The sequence below is a fragment of the Loxodonta africana genome, chromosome 6, assembly GCF_030014295.1.
Source record: "Loxodonta africana isolate mLoxAfr1 chromosome 6, mLoxAfr1.hap2, whole genome shotgun sequence".
Taxonomy (NCBI): Eukaryota; Metazoa; Chordata; class Mammalia; order Proboscidea; family Elephantidae; genus Loxodonta; species Loxodonta africana.
Window position 1 is genome coordinate 38,300,223 of NC_087347.1, and position 18,295 is coordinate 38,318,517.

The 18,295-nt window shown below is 44.4% G+C and overlaps 1 protein-coding gene across 4 annotated transcripts in view; it reads left to right on the forward strand.

The window, feature by feature from the left end:
- The first annotated feature begins 17,001 nt into the window (after positions 1–17,001).
- METTL21A (methyltransferase 21A, HSPA lysine) overlaps positions 17,002–18,295 on the forward strand; it is a 30,983-nt gene continuing 29,689 nt past the window's right edge. For 3 of the 4 annotated variants that reach the window (XR_010322242.1, XM_064286761.1, XM_023542047.2), the window contains exon 1: positions 17,986–18,132. Coding sequence is in view for 3 of the 4 variants with exons in the window: in XM_064286761.1 (XP_064142831.1) it covers positions 17,986–18,132 (147 nt within the window). In the remaining variant the exon portion in view is untranslated. Of the gene's footprint in view, positions 17,054–17,952; positions 18,133–18,295 lie in introns of those variants that run through there. The other variant, XM_010602287.2, reaches the window with a different exon arrangement.

An 18,295-nucleotide genomic window follows, 5' to 3' on the forward strand; every position in this document is an offset into this window, starting at 1 on the left:
CTTTCCTTGTCACTTCCAGCCTCTGGTTGCCTCAGGCGTTTCCTGCTGTTCCTTGTCTTGTAGATGTATCTTGCCCCTGTGTGACTGTCTTCCTGTCTGTTCTCCCCTTCTGTAAGAAACCACTCAGAAGGGATTAATGTTCACCCAACTCCAGTGTGACTTTATTAACTGATAACATCTTCAAAACCAAAACCAAACCCATTGCCCTCGAGTCGATTCCGACTCACAGTGACCCTACAGGACAGAGCAGAGCTGCCCCATAGGGTTTTCAAGGCTGTAAATCTTCATGGAAGCAGGCTGCCACATCTTTCTCCTGCAGAGTGGCTGCTGGGTTTGAACAACCGATCTTTCAGTTAGCAGCCAAGCGCTTTAACCACTGCATCACCAGGGCTCCTCACATCTCCAAACAAGGTCACATTCACAGGCACAGGGGTTAGGGCTTTAACATATCTTTCTGGGGGACACAATCCAATCCATTATATTCTCCAAGTCAGGATTCTAATTGGTTTTGGGAGAATTACAACTTTGAATATGAATGACAGTATTTGAAGGAGTCAATGCCACTATCAATAAATAGTGAAACAAACAAGAGGCAGATGACCGCATCCCAGAGTCACACAGAGCCACAATTAAAAAAAAAAAAATTTTTTTTTTTTTTTACAAGCCAGTTAATGTGAATTCCTGACAGTGTATCCTCTTTTATCAGAGAGGGCAGTGTCAGCAACATGCCAAGGGGGACAATTCCCCCAGTTATGTACCTCAGGAATAATGGTAGTGCTTCCCAGTCTTTCCTGCATACTGTCACATCTCCTTCCTGTTTCTAAGCCTGTCACACCCACATCAGCTCTGTGTGGACTGTTGCAGGGACCTCGAGCTGGTCTGTTCTACTGACAACTGGTGAAACACTTTCCCCAGAGGCTGCTGTCTAAAATGCAGGTGAGATCATGCCACTCCAAACTTTAAAATGCTTCTAGGACTGGCCCACTGTTTTCAAGAGACTGTTTCCAACTTTGAGGCATGGTCCACAAAGCCCCTCATGACCTGGTCCTCACCCCTTAAGCCTCATTTGCCACTTCTCTTTACCTCACACCTTTCTCTCTGGTAAGATCAGTTCTGTGAGGTTCCCTAATGGAGGAGCCATGCTATTTTCTGTCTCCACATGTTGTTCCTGATGAGTGCTCCCCTCCCTACCACAAACAAATCTTGATTACTGAGGCAAAATCTATTTCTGTCAGTAAGAAAAATTACCTTGAAGGAATTACCTTTGGGAAGCCTTATCTCACCACGTCTCAGAGCCTACCAGTTACTTCGGAACAGAATTGAGTGCTCCCTTCTCTGGATGATCAATTCGCCGTGTGTGCAGAGTCGACCACATGGGTCTTGGATTTTTGTTATCTGCCTCCTCTGCCACACCATAAGCTCCTTAAGGACAGAGCTAGTATCTTATTTAATTTTCAAACTTTGCTGCCTAGCACAGGAACTGCCACATAATCTCCATTGTTAAATATTTTCTAAAGGAAAGAGGGAATGAGGAAGAAAGTGTGGTTAGTGGGTTGAAGGACCTATAGGTTGGACAGTCTGCCAAAGTCCAAGAGCTTCATTCAGCCTTTCCTTCGTGTCAGAATCTCCTTCAATGATCTGATCCAGGCTGAATCCCTCAGGAACATAACTATTTCTCCTTTCTTCTCTTCTCTTCCTGCAGATACCTCTCAGGGGGCCTTTGTATCTGCTTCATCAGACATGTGACATAGCCTGTTATCTTGTTACAGAGCATCTCACTGGGAATAATGGTGATCTCCTCAAAAAAGTGCTTGTTTGTGTGGGCGCCGTTGCCCACCCAAGGTGCGTGTCCTGGCTTCTCAATGTTGGCTCAGGCTGCCTTCTTCATGGTTTTGACGCAAATGTTGCTTATGTTGGCGGGTCCCTGGTAAAAAAACCTGAGTCTTTTTTTTTTTAAATACTTAAATGCCAGTCAACATCACCATTGGCCCTAACATTGTGACTGCTCTGTCTGCTCTTGGAGAAAGGAAATCACTTTTGTGGAATGTGCAGTGTTTGGTGGCGGTATTTAGAGTTCACAACCCTGAGAAGGTTCCCCTTACCTACCTGAGGGGAAGGACTGCAGGCTTTCGACGTCAGTGTGTAAGGCTACCCCTGGCATCTCTAGACAACTATGTGAGATAATCGTGGGAAAAGGAGAGCAAAAGTGAAGTGGAAATGTTTGGATTGCATTTCATAAATACCAAGACTCATGGGAACAAATGCAAAATTTTGGAATCCATTACAGCCTATGAATGCAAATATGATGCTGTCATTTGTGGTACCATCTGAAAAATAAAATTCCTTTACACTGAGTGTACTTTCTGGTCTGTGACTGACTGTGACAGCCATTAATGTTATCATTGTTCTAAAGCCTTTGTGTTAAAAATTCATAATAATCATGATAATAGGAGCATGGAATTCAAACGCTTTCTCCTGACTTTAAAAGCCTTACATAATGTGACCTAAGCAACATTTGAAGCTTGATCTCCCACCTATCCAAAGCTTCATCCCAGGAAAACTCAATGTTCCCTCCCCAGCTCCATACTTTGTTAGTGTCGGTCACTCTATCTGCAATGCCCTTCTTAACAATGCCCTCTGCCAAACAAGGATCACATCATCTCAAATCCCACCTCCGTGTCATTTCTCTCCCTTAAACTCCTCTATTCTGATGAAGGTTCTTTGAAGGCAGAAGCTACATCTTACACAGTATGAATGACAGAGACCTCTAGCTGTTCACAAGTTTTTGTTCTCCCTTCCTTAAAGTGAAGCTGGTGCAGGGAGGTGGCTGCCCAGCCAGGGACTACATTTGTCAATACCTTGCATGCAGGTCTGGCCACGTGACTTGTTCTTAACCAAGTCAATCCAAGCAGAAGCAATGAGTGTCGCTTCTAGGCTGGGGTTTTTAAGAGGTGTACAAGTCTTCCCCATCTATTGCCTCCCTGACAGCTTGAAGCACGGCAGAAACTTACAACGGGAGACTGAGTTCCGTATCACCATGTGAAAGAGCATCACCTGCTGACCCAGAACAACATCACTGAGCTGTTGTGTGAGCTTGAAATAAACTTTCATTGAGCTAAGCCACTGAAACTTATTTTTTTTATGGAGCTAGCCATTTCCCAAGGAGCCCTGGCGGTGCAGATGGTTAAGCGTTTGGCTACTAACTGAAAAGTTAGTGGTTTGAACCCACCCAGTGGCTCTGTGGGAAAAAGACCTATCTGCTCCTGTAGAGACTGTAGCCTAGAAAATCCTATGAGACAGTTGTACTCTATCACACTCTATTGCTATGAGTTGAAACTGACTTGGCAGCATCTAACAACAGCCATTTCCCTAAAACAACTTGGTATCCTTTATATACCAGGCCCGTTCCATTGGACACAGCAGACACTCAAAAAGTATTTGATTTTTCAGAAAGAAAATCTAAGTTGGGTTACATTGTTAGAACATAGTTTAAGGTATCTGATGACACCAAAATACTTTCCAAGTCCTATTTTCAAATAGAATAATTGAAACTCCCCGGCCCCCTGAAGAGTTTATTTTACAGAATAAGTACTTATAATTGTCACTTTGTTCTTGGCAAAGTGAAAATAAGATGTTATGAGAGCTGGCGGTCATTCTAGTTGAATAAGGGTGCCAAGTTTTATACTGGCACAACTGAAAGCAAATAATGGCAAGATGAAATATATTCCTCTCTGTCAGATTTTCAAATGAGGCATAATTAGGAGATGGGAGCCTTTGGCCATTAGCATTTTCATTCACATTCCAATTAGACTTTCATTGTAAAGTGATGATGTTATGACTGCTGGTATTATTTCTTAGATTGAGCTAGGTCCTACAAAAGAGAGATGTCCACTAGCCCTAAGCCGGAAAATGTCATCAAGCCCAAACAAGAAAGGGTCATCAACCCCTTGAAGAAAATCACACGTTGATGGCATCGGGTGTTCTTTGTGTGGTATACTAAAGAAATCTTTGAACCTTCATCAACTCCAGTGCCTATGAGGACCAGGTTAATGAGGAATGCTTCTTTCCTCGCTTCACACTGGGAGCTAAGTGAGTGTGACTCCAGGCCTCTCTGCCTTTTGACATGCTTTGGGAAGAATAAACTTCCAGGGTGTAGCTCAGTTCTATTCTTTTTCCCTCTTGGAGCAGCCCGCGCTCTCCCACTCCCCCATGCTGTAATCACGTGGGAGGCCTGCCCTGATCCTATGTTGTCTGTAGCCTAGCTGATCAAAAAAAGAAATGTTCCAGTAGATTCCGATTCACAACGACTCTACAGGACAGAGTAGAACTGCCCCACAGGATTTCCAAGGAGCGGGAGGTGGATCTGAACTGCCAACGTTTTGTTTAGCAGGTGAGTTCTCAACTCCTATGCCACTGACAAGTCAGCTGCATTCTCCAGTTTGGTATTTGTCAGCAGATATAAGCCACACCCTCTAACCTCTTCTCACTCAATAATCAAAGGGGATATATTTGCCTCCAGCTTTATTCACTTATTTCTCAGCTCGTTCAGAACCTAGGAAAGGAAAAAAGAAATGCTCTTTATTGGGGCCCACTCAGAGACCCCAACGGTATTGCAAATGAATGAAGCTGGCTGAAGTAAAACAAGGAGTGGAGGGGATTGTGGCAAACCAGAAACAGAGTATACCATCCAAAGAGGGGAGAGCCAGCTCAGCTCCAGCCCATTGCTATCTTGTGGGCATTTGGACCCCGTTTTGTCAGATATTTCAAAAATTTCAAAGAATGTCAGAGATCTTGATTTTCTTCTGTTCTTCCTACTTTCAAATGTTGACAACAAAACTAAAAAAGAAACAAATGAAACACTAGGAGAGCCAAATTTGTATCCTCCCTGGTCATATTTGCATGTAACTACATTTCCACTTCCTTACACCCATCAGGAAAACTTTCACGCTGCACACCCTATGTCACCTCGGAAGAGGCACTGGTCTAAGTATGTGAGTTCTTTTGGAATTATAAGCTAGCATTTTTATTTGATAATTTACTATTCTCCTTTCAATGCCTTTTAGTCTGACTTAAGATATATCCACTTTTTTTCTCTTTTATTGTGGTATATAAGTAACAAAACATTTGCCATTTCAACAATCTTCACATGTATAGTTCAGTGACATTAAATATGTCCATGTTGTTCAACTATTAACTCTTCTCAAATTTTTCCATCACCCTTAACAGAATGGATCCAGTTTTATAGTTACACACAAATTACCTGTACAGTGTGAAAAGGAAAATATCTCCATCCCTTTTCTTGGAATTGCCAAAAGACAGTCAATAGCTTCTTACCCAATTATGTACCACTGGGCACACGTGGATATTATTATTTTGCCTTGGAACTGTTCTTGACTTTTTAAAAAAAATTTATTTGCTGTTGTTGTTGAGAATATACACAGCAAAACATACAGCAAATCCAACAGTTTCTACGTGTGCAATTCAGTGACATTGATTACATTCTTTAAGTTGTACAACCATCCTTACTCTCTTTTTCTTCTGAGTTGTTCCTCTTCCATTAACATAAATCCTAAGGTTCCTATTTAATCTGAGTTGTTGTTGTCAATTTGATCCCATATAAATAGATTTGAAAAGAGTATAATGCTCAAGGAAGACATTCTTTACTAGTTAAGCTAAATTATTGTTTGGTTTTAAGAAGACTTTAGGGGATATTTTTGGTTTAAGGTTTAAAGATTATCTCAGGGTAATAATTTCAGTGGTTCAGCCAGCCTCCATGGCTCCAGAAAGAGTGGATTCCATGAGAATTTGAAATTCTGTTCTGCATTTCCCCGCTTTTGATCAGGATTCTCCTATAGAATCTTTGATCAAAATGTTCAGTAATGGTAGCTGGGTACCACTTAGTTCTTCTGGTCTCATGGCAAAGAAGACAGTTGTTCACGGAGGCAATTAGCCATACATCCATTCCCTCCTCCTACTGCATGTCGATATTATTAAACATCAGATTCATGAAACACATAAGAAATATACTCATGGTAAATAAAAAAAAAATCCCATAATAAAAAATAATGAAAGTGACTCAAAGATGTCTATAAGTAGAATTTGAACTTAAAAACTGTAGTGAGGTGGGTCATAATTTGGTGTGATGGTTCTCTGTTGTAACATTCACTCATTCAAATATTTATTCAGCACTTCTCAACTAAAATCCACAGATGTGACTGGAAAACTCACAGAATATGAAACTGGAAACTTCTCCCTAAGCTGCTACTTCTACTGTGTCATTGAACAAGAGCATCAGGCATGGCTGCAGCTGCCAAGCACTGTGAACAAATGTGATTTCATTAGCAAAATGAAAAATCCAAATGTTGCTATTTATGCTGCACAGTCCCTCAGGCTAGCACAGACCAGTTCTCCTGTTCTTTTGTCTAAGCAACAAGGTCCTATGATTTCACATTGAGAAGCTAGAAAAGAACTGAAGAAAGATGGTGGCAGGCACAGTTATACCAGCATTCTGTGTGTCATCTTTCTGTGGCACCAACTTGAGCTCTACTCCTTAGGCTTTTTGAAAATCCTTAAGGCAACTCTTTGGCTGTATATTCATGTTGCCAAGGGCAGCTGGCCTCACCCCTGGAGTCACCCAAGGCTCTGTGACTCACAAAACAGAGCTGGGTGGTGATGATGGAGAAATGCCTCCCTACTGGGTATAAACTGTTTATGGAGTTTGGGTACTTCAAAGATGTCAGTCTTATATTTGACTTCTGCTGTTTCCTTCTAATCTTCTAAATTTCCATTTAAATGTCACTTCCTTATATCCCTCTCTTCCCCCAACCTCAAATGGTCTGCCCTCATGTACATGAAGATAGGCTAAGCTACACTGCAATAGTGAATAAACTCCAAATCTCAGGGGCTTAATATGACAAAGGTTTATTTCTTGCTCATGTCACAATCCAGTGTGAGTTGGGTGGCTCTCCTCCAGGCAGTGACTCAGGGATCCAGCTCCTCCAGTTTGCCCACCTCTGAGGGAGCATGGAACGGGAAGGGTCCTGCTTTTAGGCAGTACCGTTACGGCCCACATCCCATTGGCCAGGATCCAGAAACATGGCATTAATTTAACTGACAGGGAGGGCTGGAAAATGTCTTTTACACAGATTATTTAATTTAATCCTCATAGCAAGCTAATGAGGTTGACATTAATGTCTTAGTCATTTTACAGATGAGGACACTGAGGTTTAGACAGGTTAAGTGACTCAGACGCTAAGTGGAGGAGCTGGGATTAGAAGACCACAGGCAGCCAGCCTTCAGAACCTACTCTGAACACACATTCTGTATTGCCTACATTGCTTTGATGATAAAGGGAATAGGGAAATTGATAACAGATCAATTATATATTTATAGTCAATGGAGAAACTCAGAGTTTTATAGTTGTTTTTATTTTTTATTCCCTGAATAACAGTAGTTGGACAGAGAAGATAGTTTTGCTAAGGCTAAGGGAGAGTATAGACCAATGGTTCTCAGAGTATGATCTGTGGTCCCTGGGGAACTTTGAGACCTTTTTACGGGACTTGCAAAACACAAAATTTTTATAATAATACAAAGATGTAATTTGTCTTTTTTACTCTCATTCTCTTGGGTAAGTTGTGGAGCTTTCCAGAGGCTCCCTGACATGTGATGATATCATTGTTGTGACGTTAACATGTAGTGAATTTATAATTTTTACTTTTAAATGAATGGCTTACTTTTTTTTTTTTTTAGTTTTAATTTCTAATATGATACATATCAGTAGGTATAACCCACGTATACAAGTCTTCTGGGGTCCTCAATAACTTTTAAAAATGTAAAGGAGTCCCGAGACCAAAACGTTTAGAACTGCTAGGTTAGAAAGTTCAAGGCAATGTGTTTTCTGGTATCAGTTTAATTTCTAGTCTATATCGATTATGAGTCTGTTTCAAAAATATCCTTTAAAAATATGTTTCGATTTATCTTTAAAATGAGATTATAATACAGTTATACTATTAATCTATGTTATTTTTTTTTAGCATTAAATAAAACACTAAGTTTAAAAAGCAATCATAGTAACCCAGATTAGCATCAAACATTCTAAAAAACTAAAACATAAAAGAACAGGAACAATAAAAACAAAGAAATTTCCTTAATTTTCTGTTCCTTTTTCCCCTCAACTCCACTGTTACATAAGAATAATGGGAAAATGGGCCCAATCTAATATCATCACAACATTCAACCAGCGACAGCTTCTGTTTTTTGGAGATTAGTAATATATCATCAATCTACCTTGGCCTAGAATAATGAACAATCACTACACATAAAAATCTACGGTAACAAAGCACATTTTAAAGGTACACTGTATATGTAAATACGTAGTCCTTGAACTTGGCTGATGGCTTGGTGTGTTGTTGTTCTATGCTGTTGTCACTGTGGTAAATTTCAGTTTAAATGAAATCAAGTAGCCAGACTTTTCCAGTTCACTGCAGTGAATATACAATATCACAATAACTTGATATTTATTCATCAATTTTACCTTTATATAGAGGGTAAGGCATACGGGCAAAGTTCACTGCACTGGAATACAATGTCAGAATAACTTGATATTTATAATCTGTGTTACTTTAATAAAGAAGTTTAGTAGTTTGGGCACAAAGTAGCCCATTTACAAAATGACATATAAGGCTTACCTAAGTGCACAGAGGAGGTTACCTTTTAGAGAGATCTCCGTGACATGATCGATGACTAGAACAAACTGAGCTAATAATTTGGTCTAAGTTCTGAGACTTTTGATGGTCTAATTTTGTAGTGTGAGAGGGGGTCAAATCACTGAGAATCTTAAAAAAAATAATAATGAGTTATTATTTTTAAAAGGAGCCCTGGTCGCACAACAGGTAAGTGCTTAGCTGTTAACCAAAAGGTTTGCAGTTCAAACCCACCCTGCGGCTTCTTGGGGGAAAGACTTGGTGATGTGCTCTCATAAAGATTACAGTCTAGAAAACCCTATGGGACAGTTCTACTCTGTCATATGGCGTTGCTCTAAGTCGCAATCAACTCAAAGGCATCTAACAAAAACTACCTTAAACAGGCAGTATATAGAACAAGGCAGAGAAATAATGATACTTGGTGTTGTAGATTGAATTGTGTCCCCCAAGATGTTGAAGTCTTAACCTTTGGTACCTGTGAACCTGACTTTGTTTGGAAATAGGATCTCTGAAGATGTTATTGGAGTACCTGGGTGGCACAAATGGTTTACGTGCTTGGCTGATAACTAAAACGTTGGCAGTTCAAGTCTACCCAGAGGTGCCTAGGAAGAATGGTCTGATGATCTACTTCTAGAAAATGAGTCATTGAAAACCTTATAGAACAGAGTTCTACTCTGACATACAAGTGGTTGCCATGAATTGGAATTAACTCAGCGTCAAAGGCAGCTTAGAGTGAGTCCTAATCCCACCTGAATGGCGTCCTTCTGAAAGAGAAGTACAGAGAGAAACAGAGGAAGGAAGCCATGTGATACTGCAGCTCCAAGCCAAGGAACGTCTGGAACCACCAGAAGCTAGGAGAGAGGCATGAAACAGATTCTCCCTTCAAGCCGCGGAAGGAATCAACATGGCTGGAACCCTAATCTCGACTTCCAGCTCCCAAAACTATGAGACAATGAATTTCTGTTCTATAAACCACCCAGTTTGGGATTTTTTGTTATAGCAGCCCTAGGAACCTATTATACTCAGCTACATGTTAAGTATCTTGACGTTCAGACAAATAAGCCAAAAAACCAAACCAAACCTGTTGCTGTCAAGTTGATTCCAACTCATAACGACCTTATATGACAGAGTGGAACTGCCCCGTAGGGTTTCCAAAGAATGCCTGGTGGATTCAAACTACTGACCTTTTGGTTAGCGGCCATAGCTCTTAACCACTACACCACCAAATAAGCCAAAGGATGACAAGTAATATGGTTCCTTAACAGGGTCCTCAGGTCTAAGGCGACTCAGCAGCAAGTAGCCCCAGAGGAGGATGTCAAGACTGAAGGCAGAGTAGAGGAAACTCCTGGGCCTCTCCTTGGGGCCCACGCCCACAGGGCTAGTCCTTTGAACATTCCCAGGAGGGGAGAGAGACTTTGCTACCAGAGTCACCTGGGCTTCCATGAATAGTAACTACAGACAGTCCCAGGATTACAAACCAGTTCCGTTTCTAAGACTGTCTTTAGGTCAAATTTGTACCTATGGTTTGTCAAATGTCAACTGTCAGTCAAATGTTTTTCTTACTGTATATCTTTCTATGCATAAAAAACATTAAAAGGAACACTTCCAGATACATTAAAACATCTTTAATAATAAATTAATAATAATAATATTGTGTTGCATGTTGAAAAGTAGCATCTGCTTGTTATTATGAACCACTGTATGTACCTCAAATTTTTAATATATAATAGGCTTTAAGGGGTTGGTTCATAACTATAGGTTGTACATAAATCGGACATTTGTAATCCAGGGACTGCCTATAAACAGGTTAAAACGTGTGATGAAGAGGAAGGTGTTAATGTGGCTCTCAGGTTACAAACCTGTTAACTAGGAAACAACTGGTGCAACAGACAGAAGTGAGGAAACAAGCAACTGCAAGTATTTAATATATGCTTGCTGCACCGAGCACATACTAACTTCCATCATCCTCACAAACCACTGGGGTCACGGTAATATCCCCATTCTGTAGATAAGGGTGATGAGGCTCAGAAATGTTAATTAACTGGTCACAGTCATACAGCTAGTAAAGGACACAGTTTGTTTTTACCTCCAGTTTGATTCCAAACCTGTTTTCTTAACTCTTACGCTATACTATGCTCCAGGATAGTAGGTGTAATGTTCAACAAGCGTTTACATACATACCTCATTTGGTGCCTACAGCAACACCATGACGTGGGCATTATTATTATCAACCCCATTTTACAGATCAAGAAACTGATGCAGTTTTAGTGACTTGCCCAAGGCCACATGATTGGAGACTAATAGAGTGGGACTGGAATTCAAGGCCCCAAATCTCTTTCCACTGCACAGCTCTGGCGGCTGAGCAGAGCACTTGGCTTGTACGGACATGGTACTTACCAATATGGTGAATATGAAATTCCAGTAAAGCAGCTACATAGGCAAGAACATAGGGTGAAAAGAAGAGCAAGCCTGCTACGAAGCTACAGCAGCATAGGGGAACCAAGAGGCAGAGCGGAGGTGGCAGAGGGGTGAGACCAGAGACTAGGGACCGGACATCATGGAAAGAAAACCTGCCAGACGGAAGGGCCATAAAGAAGTTTAGGGGGTGGGACAGAGGCAAGGTTGGAGTTGGCCAGGAGCAGCTCTAAAAGAACAGCTCGGTGGTGCACAGGGAGCAGAAGACAGACACAGGCAGAGGGAACGAGCTCTCAACATCCTGACCAAGCTGGGAAAGGGAAAGACAGGACAGCGGAGAGAAGGAGATTTAAGAGTTTTTAGGTAACAGGAGACACTTGTGCATGTTCGAAGGCGAAAAGGAGCAATACGTAGGTGGAAATGTTGGGGGAACATGCCTCCTTAGAAATGGGGGGGCAGAACACCCATGGTCAGTGTTGCTGGCGGTGGTAGGATGGGGAGTGCCCACCTCTCCATCCTAAAACGGACAGAAAGATGTAGTCAGCAATCATGCCTCCATTCAGCAAACACTTTCTGAAGTTTGTGCCAACTCAGGTATTTGCTGACAATGAGGGTGGTAGGAGGCTGATATCTTTTAAATAAACATCCACCTGTAAGGGTCTAGGTTGTGCAGCAAATTGGATGATGTTAGTCATCATGAAATTATGAGCCAAGAATTTATAGAACGCTTACATGCCACCTACATTACTTCCTCTAAACAACAACAACAACAAACATTCTAACTATTCATGAGGACTCCGGCCGCATGTATCAGGCACTCAGTTGAGCCAGCTTAAGCAAGAAAGGGAAATTTACTTTCAGGTTATACCGGTGTCCCAGGAACCCAAGAGCCCAGGTGCAGCCAGAAAGGGCCCAGGACAAGGCCCTGGAGAACCGCTGGAAAACCAGGCAGCTCTGCCTCAAGCTTCTGCTGGCATTTTCTCTCTGCAGACTGGCTTCTCCATGCACGTGGCACACAGGATGGCCTCACACAGGTGCAACTTCAGATCTCCTTTGTTCAAGGGACCAGCTCAAATGAAATGTATTAAATTTTTTTTTTTTCTTCTGTAGGGAACAAAGAAACTCAGCCCAAACTGGCTTAAGCTAATAAGGGAATTTAATGGCTCAAATAACTGAAAATCCCAGGCTACATGGATCCAGGGGCTCAAATGGCACCATCAGGAAGCAGCTTCTACCTCCTCCATCGCCTGGCTGGCTTCACTCTCTGCTGGTTCTGCCCTCTTGGGACCAGATGACCAACAGGACCTCCAGGCTTCAATCCTTCCCCAACAGCCTGGTTCTCTGAGAGAGAACCCCAAGCCAGTCACAGATGGGCTCGATTAAGCCCAGCTTTGGTCACGTGCTCACTTCCAAGCCACCCAAGGCCAGATGGGTGGACTATGCCCATTCACTGGGCCTGGGATATGTGCCCAGAGACGGAGCTAGGGTCAAGGTTAGCCTTACCCCATACACACAGTAGTAACAGGAAATACCACACAAAGCTTACTATTTGGTGGGCACTGTTATAACTGGTTTAGATAATTCATTATAACTTCAGGTTATTTACCAGTTTGTCATACTGTGGTAGCTTGCATGTTGCTATGATGCTGAAAGCTATGACACTGATATTTCCAATACCAGTAGGGTCATCCAATGTGGACAGGTTTCAGCAGAGTTTTCAGACTAAGAAAGAGTAGGAAAAAAGGCCTGGCAATCAACTTCTGAAAATCAGCCAATGAAAACTCTATGGATCACAACAAAATACTATATGATATTGTCCTGGAGGATAAGCCCCCCTAGGTAGGAAGGCACTCTTACAATGCCTTCCTACAATGGCTGCAAAAATGGACTCCAGCATCCAACAACTGTGAAGATGGCACAGGACCCGGCAGCATTTCATTCTGTTGTACAGGGGGACATCATAAATCTAAGCTGACTCAACAATAACTAACATTACCTTCATTGGTTAAGCTGTACATTATCTCTGTCTTATAAATGAAAAAATTGAGACACAGATTAAAGCGTTTTGCCCAAGGCCACACAGCTAGTAAACCTCAGAGCTGGAATTTGAACCTAGGCTGTAGGGCCCCAGAAGTCAGGCTCTTGACCACTGGCAGAAGGGAACTGCTACCAGGAAAAAATGGGAAGTGGATGCTAGGCAGGCAATAACAAAAGGTGTCCAGTAGCCACTCCAAATCCTCACTCAGCAGAGAGCTATATCCAGCTTAGGCTGGGTATCTACCCTCGCCCTGGATGACAGTGGGGTAGGGATCATGCTGTACCAAGGTGGCTGCTTTTTCTGTGACCTTGTACATGGATCAGTTCCAGGAAGCAGGAGGGACAAAAGAGTAAGTGCCCTTTACCATTATTGCCTGGTGAGGTGTCATATGATTGGGGAAATGCAATTTTAGCCATGCAGATAAAAATGAAAAGCTATCAACCAAATGCCTCTGAGTGTACTTATTTATATTCTACCCCCATTCTAACTTCTGCTACCCACAAGGGGTTGAGTGGATATGAAAGGGTTCTGGAGTCTGAAGGTGCATGGGGAACCCTTTGAGCTGGAGGAGAAGCCCAAGCACGTTCCCTTTTTAGTTGTATGGATTCAGGAGAGGACCAGGGAACCGGAGCCAAGTCCACATTTCCGTAAGGCAAAAACACATATTTGGTAAAATGTTACATTATCATTAAATTGGCCTTTGGAATTACTCATAGAAAATACACAAAGGAAATCTATCTTTTTGCTCATTCTCAGCCAGTCTAACAGCAGAACTATCCTCAGTTCTAGAATCACAGGCTGATGAAGGTGTCAAGCAGTGTGAGGCTGATGCTGCCACTGGGGGCCCAGGTGTAGCACAGTTAAGGGGGTCATTATGAGCTAGGCAGGTTTCCAAAAAAAAAAGGACAGACTTTTCTGAAAAGTGAAACTGAGCCACCTGCATTCGCTTCCTAGGGCTACCATCACTAATGACCACAGAAACAACAGAAACTTACTCTTTCACAGTTCTGCAAGCTAGAAATGTGAATTCAGGATGTCAGCAGGACCATGCTCTCTCCAAAGGCTCTAGGGGATGATCCTTTTCCAGCTTCTGGCACTCCAGCTGTTCCTTGGCTTGTGGCAGCAACATTCCAATCTCTGCCTGTCTTTACGAGGTCGTTTTTCCTGTGTCTATCTCGGTGCCTCTTCTCTCCTGTTCTTATAAGGACACCAGCCTGATGCCATACTCCAGTATGACCTCATCTTGACTACATCTGCAAAAATCCTATTTCCCAATGAGGTCACATTCAAAGATTAGGTGAAGACGTGAACATATCTTTTTGCAGGGCACAAGCCAGCCCCTAACACCATCCATACCAAAACGTCCTAGCTAAATTTTGAAATTTCATGCCTCTTTCATACCTGTGTTTTGTCAGCTTGCCTAAGTTACACTGTAGCAACAACCCCCAAATCTCAATGGTTTACCTCAACAAGGGTTTATTTCTCCCTCCTGTTTCATGTATTTCACAGATCAGCTGTGGCTTTGTTCCAACTGGGGACCTATGGTTAAGGGGCTCCCGATTCTTAAGCATAAAATTCTTGAACAGAGGAAAAAGAGCAATGGTTCAGCCAGGAACAGCACCTAGTGCTCCTGCTCAGAGGTGGCACTGTCATTTCTACTCTCATTCCATTGGCCAAAACAAGTCATACAGCCAAATCTGACCTCAGTAGAGTAAGGAGACATTTCTACCTTCGGAAGGGCCACCAGGGACAGTCTCTGAACTAGGCAGACCATTTTAAACAAACAATAGCATCTACTACAGACCCACTTTTTTTCAAGGGTTAAAAATTCATTTTAGAATATTCACAAAGGGCCACTATTTTGGTTTATTTTTATAAAAACAGATCTCTGCTTATTGTCTACACTACTATACAAACTGCCTATGTCCCTGATTGTTCTGGTGTTCCGGAACCAACTGGGGCCAATTAGAACTCACATTATTTTAAACACAGCAGAACTAAATGATTTTTCTATTACTGCTGAGAAATAATAAATGACATCTTTCTGGATATTCCATCAGTAAATATAATGAGGTAAATATCCTCCTACACTAGTAAGGTGCTGGAGAGATTGGGAAGGGTGTTTCCCCTCTTTTATTTTAAACCATACCCATGATTTCAGTAGAAAAGGTGGAAAATAGGAAGAAGGGATGGAGAAGGGGCCAGGCTTTATGAGGAGGCTTGGGGTCTAAAACCAAAACCAAGCCTATTGCTATTGAGTCGATTCCCACTCATAGCGACCCTCCAGGACAGAGGAGAACTGCCCCCATAGGGTTTCCAAGGAATGCCTGATGGATTTGAACTGCCGGCCTTTTGGTTACCAGTGGAACTCTGCCATCCCATTTAAGGTGTCAGAGGCGGGATCTGAATTTTTAAGGTCTCTCTATGCTTTTTCTTGTGCCCGAAGTTGGCTCCCCAAAGGGACAAAGAGAAAATGAGAAGAGGTTTAAAAAAAGGAAAATTAAGAGAGGCAGAGGAGACAAGAAAGGAGGTACCAGGAGAGAGAGATGAAAAAAAAAAGAGAGAGAGAGAGTGCGAGAAGGCAAAGAGGCTGGTGGTCGTCAAAGTTCAATTCAATTACCTTTCCAGCTGGTCCAGTCTTACCTTGGCAAGTCAGAGACCAGGATCGAGGCCCCGCACGCCCCCTGCCGGAGAGACGAGGGACTCAACCCTAGCTGCACATGGGTGTCACCAAACCAAAAACCAAACCCGTTGCCAGTTAGTGGATTCTAACCTCATAGTGACCCAATAGGGCAGAGTAAAACTGCCCCACAGGTTTTCCTAGGCTATAATCTTTACAGAAGCAGATTGCCACATCTTCCTCTCACACAGTGGCTGGTGAGTCCTTTCTGTTAGCAGCCGAGCATTTAACCACTGCACCACCAGGGCTAGGGAGCTTTTAAATATACCAAGGCCTGGATCCCTCCTCAGACCAACAGAGCCTCTCTGGGGCGGGACCCGGTGTGGGGAGTTTTAAAGCTTTCCAATTCATACTAAAGTGCAGCGAAGGTTGAAAATCAGCGACAGAACGGCGGAGTAGGGAGAGGGGACTTGGGGTTAAAGTCGGGCCAGAAAGGGAAACCTCAGAAAGGAGGATGCCGCCCCCCACGCCGGGCGCTGAGCCTGGCCGGCGCTCTCCCAGAGGCTGTGGGAGAGCCGTCAGCTCCCTTCACGTCAAGCATAGGTGCCCTGACTGCAGGAGCACTCCGTGAAGATTAGCGAACCAGAGTCTGCAGCCACTGACTCGGTCAGGGTCTGGGACCGAGGGCACGCTCCCGGGCACAGCTGGCCCGACCCGACCCATTTTAAAATACAAGCCTGGGCGCCACAGCTGGTCTCCCCGCTTGCGCTTTAGCTGAGAGGACTTTTTGACTTTTTCCACTTTACTGCCACCAAGCAGGCAATTACGCCCCTTTGGTGACGAGGGGACGAATGGGTGACCACGCCTTCTTCGGGACTAATTTTCTCCTACACTCGTTAACTGGCCACCTTCAAAAGGAAAAACAACGCGAGAGAGGGCGCGCGAGCACATGGTTAAAAACGTGGAACCCGCACGAGCGCGTACCCAGTGCTTCCCTCCCACCCGTCGCTGGCGCACCCGCTTCCCCGCACCTCCCTCCTCAGCGCCCCTTGCAGGGCATCGGCGAGCTGGCGCCCCCAGCGCCGGGACGGTACCTGCCCCGGAGCGGCGTGGGGCGCCGGAAACGCGTGTCTCTGGGCGGGGCCGCCCAGCCCCACCACCTCTGACCGCCGCCGCCGCCGGGCGCGGCTCGGGCTCTCGTTTCCGCGCCAACCTCCGGGGCGGGGAAAGCGAAGCGCGCGCGCGCGCGCGCGCGGCGCCGCGGCCGTCTCCGGAGCCGTAAGTATTCGCGGGGCCGCGCCTTGGGCCCGGGTGTCTCGCGGGCCCCGCTTCGGGGGCGGCCTAGGCGTGTCCCCGCACTGGGTCCAGGAAACTCCTGGTACTCTGGGGTGGGGTGGGCGTCCCGCGCTGCCGGCGGGTCCCGAAGGGCCCTGTGAGCCCGCATTCCCCGGTCATCTCCTGGAGACTGGGGTCGGCGGGAAGGACTCCTGAGAGGGGCGAGGACGAGTTTAGGGGGCTCCGGGGAGGCCTCCGAGCCGCGGACGCCGGAATCCGCCCTGGCCCCGGGCCTCCCGCTCCCCACGAGTGACTCGGATTCCACGAACATTGTCAACCGTGTATATCCGGCTGGTGTCAATAAGCAGGATAATCAAAACGTTAACACCAAGTCCCAGTGCAGGTTCAGTTCCATCGTTGTTAGCGATTTGGAAACCACACACATGCACAAATCAAACCCGGGCGCCCAGCGTTGGGCTGCAGTGGCAGTGGACGCAGTCAGGGCAGTGTAGAAAGCCCCAAGTCTACCCGGCAGCTCGGCGGCCCTCGGCCCGCATGGTGTTTTGCGCACCCTTATCCGGCACTGGGTTTTTTTTGGGGGATCCGGCTTCATGGAGCGGTACCTGGAGTGTGTAGGGCATTGTGCAGGGGGTGTAACGTTCTGGCTTCATTTGCCCAAAAACATCCTGAATTAAGAGCTAAACCTCACTTCCCATAAGACTTGAAGGAAACGCCATGCAAAAGGAATTAGACACAGGCTTCCTCCTCCCTTCCTCCCATCCTTCCTACTCTCTTTCGCGCATTCTTTTGTTCTTCTTTTGAACTTAATACAACTTCGCAGCTGCCAAAGAGATAATGCGTTTCCTGGTCAGAGCGTCAACAAGGACTCTTTTGAATGCCAGGCTTGAGGGAGCAGAGAGCTGGGCGCGGGCGAAATGGCCCTGGTCCCATACGAGGAAGCCGCGGTGATGGGGCTGCAGAAATTCCACAAACCTCTTGCCACTTTCTCCTTTGCAAACCACACGATCCAGATCCGGCAGGACTGGAGACAGCTGGGAGTCGCTGCGGTAGTTTGGGATGCGGTAAGTCTGCTCTGGGGACCTCCGAAAATATCCACACTTGATAATAAGACTGGTCAAAAAACAAAACAAAACCAAAAAACCTTTATTGATAGATCGTTCACATACCGTACATTTCACCCATTTAAAAAGTACCAAACCAAACCCATTGCCGTTGAGTCCATTC